Here is a 4328-nt window from a genome sequence, read left to right as displayed (position 1 = left end):
TCAAATGCGTGCAAAACAGGAACACACCCAACAGTACACTAATTATATAGCCTCCAGGGAGTGAGCTTAATGACAATTAGCATTACTTTTACACATACGATGTTGAAAATTTACACGAGCCGTTTTATAAATTATGTGAAATTTTACGCGTTTAATTTTTACGGATTTATAAAACTCGTAAAAATTAGTAAAAATTAGCAGCATGTACAAAATACCCGTTATACGGTATTATCACATCTGGGTCGAAAACATCTTTGCCTTGTAAAAATCAATATGCCAATATGAACAAAGGGTATTACAAAATATATTCATCGTTATGTTCCTGAAAATCATGGTGGGGGACCAAAAATTGCCACAGTATTACTTGAAAGGAGTATTGAAAAGTAATACCCCACCACCCCAAATATATAAAATCACCTATTTCTCTTTGTTTACGGGTTCAATAACTATTAAAATGCTTAAACAGAAAACGAAACAAGATTTTCTGGGTATCGGTATTTCCCTTTAACTGATAAAGCTCAGCCCGCCATTTGCAGAGAATACAAGAAACCTTTATAGTGTTACATGTATGTATAATTATGTTCATTTAAATATCTAACAGGTATGTTAAATTTCTTAAAAATAATATAAAATCCTTATTTTCCTTTATATAATGATTATATAAACATAACCTTTTCACAGGATGGATCATATTCCCCGTCTATCAGAGGTCCTGTATGTTGGTATGTGTCGTGAGATAGGGACACCAACAGAAGTGGCCATCAGGAGGGACGTGATGAACATGAAGGAGATGATAGAGAAACCTGTTTATAATCACAAAGGAATTGCTGTGATGATGAGTGGTAGTCATAGAGAGGGATTTCGGCTGAGTTCATCTGACAGGGATATAATGCTTTGGGTTTGTGATTATAAATTAATTACTGACATCTCCCAGTCTCGGTTTTATAATACATCAAAGCATAATATTGTGCTAATGGAAGATTCTGATACACCGCCAGGATTTGTCAAACTGCGCCTTCTGACCCCAGTGCGAAACGAACACATGATGTCACGCCTAGTTCTCCTTGATGGCGGGGCTTATTTATCGAGTCTGCTGTGGAGAGAACAATATTTTCAGGTCAGGATTAAGAGAGTTCCTAACCCTGAAAATTTCCGAATCCATGGTCCTTGTAGTAGTAATTTCTGTGGACCTATTGAAGTTGATATAGCTTACTGTTTAGCCACATTTCCTTGGCCTAAACTATTAGGAGGTTGGATTGAAAGATGCCAGAGACACACCTGGCCGCCGGTATCTGTGTTAGAAAAAATCCTAAAAAATGAATGTCACTGTATGCCTATTGGTAGTAAAGTTGATGTGACTCCTAACGAACTGGAATGGAGGTTATCATTTTCTCAAGCCGAGAAACAACTAGTGTGTACCATGAATCATGCACAATTTCTATGTTACGGACTCCTGAAAATATTTCTGAAGGAAGTTATCAATTGTGAGGAGGATGAATTACTGTGTTCATATTACATGAAAACCACAATGTTCTGGATGATGCAATTAGGACAAGTGAGATGGTGCCCAAACAACTTACTGGATTGTTTTTGGAAATGTTTTAAATATCTTCTTCATTGTGTTTATCGTGGGGTTTTCCCTAATTTTTTTATCCCACAGAACAACATGTTCATGAACAAAATTGTTGATGATTCACGTGAATCTCTTTTACAACAGCTTTATCAGTATTACAGAATGGGCGTGTCCTGTTTACTGCTGAGTCCGACTCTCAGATCAATCCTAGAACCAGCCTTCAGTAGCCCGTCCTTTGTGTTATCTCCTGCTGAGGGAGAATTCATAAGTATTGCAAATTTAGATATATGTGGCATACGTGAATTCAATTGCTTAAGTTTTCCTGCTCAACACATATGGGAATCTTATCTTTACTTAAAATCAATTAACATACTATCTCAGTTATCAAACTCACCACACCAATTATTAACATTACAGAACTGTACTGCTCAGACTCTTGTTCGTTCAGCCTTTATAATGACAAATAGTGCTTCATATTGCACCCATAAAAAAATCTATAACTTAGATACAAAAATTTGTGGCATGTTGAAAATGGCAGCAAGATTAGGGTCTGTGTCTTATTTACTTTATCTCGCATTGTATTACTACAGAACAAGACGATATGACAAAGCAGTACGATTCAGTAATCTCACTAAACGAAAATTGTTAGATGACTTTATTATATATCAATATATTTTTGATAAACAAAGGTACAATGAAACTGTAGGTAATCTATCTTTGTTTAGAAGAATGGGATTGGCTTGGGTGTATGATGTGTATTTATTTTACAATATCCCATGTATTGAAGAATTATTTTTAGAACAAAATGTGAGTCAACAAAACAGAAGGTCAGGCCAACATTTACCACCATTTGTTATAGTAGAGATGTTGTCTGTGTTATCTCACTATAGACTGGGTAATAGATCTCAGTGTTTACAGTCACTGACAGACCTACAGACACTGCTGCTCTATGATGACGGGAGATATGTTCCTTTATACACCAGAGACCTATCCTGGCAGATACTAGGAATCTGTCAACATGTTGTGGGAGACTTGCACGGGGCGTTACGGTCTTATGAAGAGTCGCTCAAACAGAAACCATTCCAGCGCATAAAAGAAGCTACATATTTTAGAACAGAATGTGTTAAACAACAATTACAAAGAAATGTGTACATGTAAAAAATAATATGCAAAGTTTCTCTTATAATTTAAAAGTGTGCAGACCAGTTGTACAAAAAATGCATTGCTCACTGAGATAGGCAGTTGGCAGGAATCATTGACAATTTTAGCAAAGCTTAAGCGGTCGGTAAAGGTTAGCTGCAATAATGTAGCCCTCTCCCTTTTTTTGGGGAGAGGGCTACAACTCCTTAGGATCTCTATAATGGTGCAGCTGCGGGAGTGATTTGCTCCCGCACGGATTTCGGCTCAAATTAACAGTAAATGGCTATTTATTAACATTTCTTACCTTGACTCCAAATAAGTAGTCATCCAAGACGTAAACCAATGCAAAAATATACAGAACGATCCCTATATCGCTTATTTTTCGTGTATATCAACATCACAACTCGAATTTATCCGCCATGTTTACTGACCTTGATAGATTGTATTTTGGGACAGCCAATGAGAATTTAGGTTCTATAGGAGCGGAGCTTTTTGGAATTCCCTTATTTTAAACATAAATATCGCTGCTTGCATAAAAATAACACTTAAAATGTTTTATATACCTATGTTTTTGTGATGAAATTCAGCACATACATTTATAAACACCGATAATTGCTTTATTCAGTTGTTCTAAATTGCAAGCGAAAGTCTCATTACGTCACGCGTGAACTGTCATGGCTGCTGAAGTAAACTACCAGGAAACATGCAGAGTTATTTTACAAGTTTTTCGCATTTAACGGGGTCTTCTGTTGACAGTGAATAAAAAATTCGTCTTATTAGAAGTAAGTTGAATGTAAAAATAATTTATTTTGCCTGCAGTCGTTCCTATTAAAAAAAATATTTGCACCATTACGGAGATGCGATGGAATTGTAGCCCTCTCCAGAAAACATCAGATTAAAAAAAAATCGGAGAGGGCTACATTATTGCAGCTAGGTAAAGGTGAAAAGTATGGATTTACTTTTTATACGCATATTAAAACTATAAAAAGTTGCATTTTGATGTTTTAACATTCCTCTACTCCCACTCCCACTCACTACTTACATACAAATAGACGTTTAATTTTAAAGCAATGTCTACAAGAATGACAAAGTCAGTAAGTGAACATTTGTCAAATGAAAGAATAACAAAAATAGATGCAGGGATATCATTTAGTGAGCTGAGTACTCATAGTACCTCTAGTTTATGTGCTAGATCCATGTGACGCGTACTTTACAGTAAGTTCCACAATCGATACAATGACTTTGTCAGCAAATACACAATATCATAAAGTCAAATGCTGACTGACGTTTTTCATACTAATTTCATACTCGCGTGGTGCATTGGTTGGAGCGTCTGCTTTAAGAGTCGCGAAGTCAGGGGTTGATCCTAACGTCGCAGATTCGAATCCAACTGTAGGACGTGGAGATCGGTCCTTTGGATGAGACCGTAAAAATAGGGGCCTAGTGTCGCAGTAGGTGCTGGCACGAAAAAGATCCCTCCCTGCTAACTGGCCCTAAGTGCCGAATATAGTCAAAAATTGCTGCTCTCCACCGCCAAGATGTGGCGTCTCCATATGAGTAAAAAATTATCTATAGGGACGTTAAACAATATATACAATCAATCAATATCAATCAA

At 36.5% G+C, this 4328-nt stretch overlaps 1 protein-coding gene across 2 annotated transcripts; it reads left to right on the top strand.

Annotated features, from left to right (window-relative positions):
- The first annotated feature begins 503 nt into the window (after window positions 1-503).
- LOC134262903 (uncharacterized) lies at window positions 504-4322 on the top strand. 2 transcript variants are annotated; one of them, XM_062745224.1, is made up of 3 exons: window positions 504-566; window positions 682-2864; window positions 3654-4322. In XM_062745224.1, coding segments are annotated over exons 1-2 (2052 nt in total). In that variant the 5' UTR covers window positions 504-564; the 3' UTR covers window positions 2732-2864; window positions 3654-4322. The 2 variants fall into 2 exon arrangements, with proteins under 2 accessions (XP_062601208.1, XP_062601209.1); XM_062745225.1 differs by lacking the exon at window positions 504-566 and having other exon boundaries at window positions 676-2864.
- The last annotated feature ends 6 nt before the right edge of the window (window positions 4323-4328 follow it).

The sequence above is a fragment of the Saccostrea cucullata genome, unplaced genomic scaffold (genome assembly GCF_032062105.1).
Source record: "Saccostrea cucullata isolate Sc308-1 unplaced genomic scaffold, CSIRO_AGI_Scuc_v1 ctg21174, whole genome shotgun sequence".
In the NCBI taxonomy this organism is placed as follows: Eukaryota; Metazoa; Mollusca; class Bivalvia; order Ostreida; family Ostreidae; genus Saccostrea; species Saccostrea cuccullata.
This window is presented reverse-complemented; position numbering and strand designations above follow the sequence as displayed.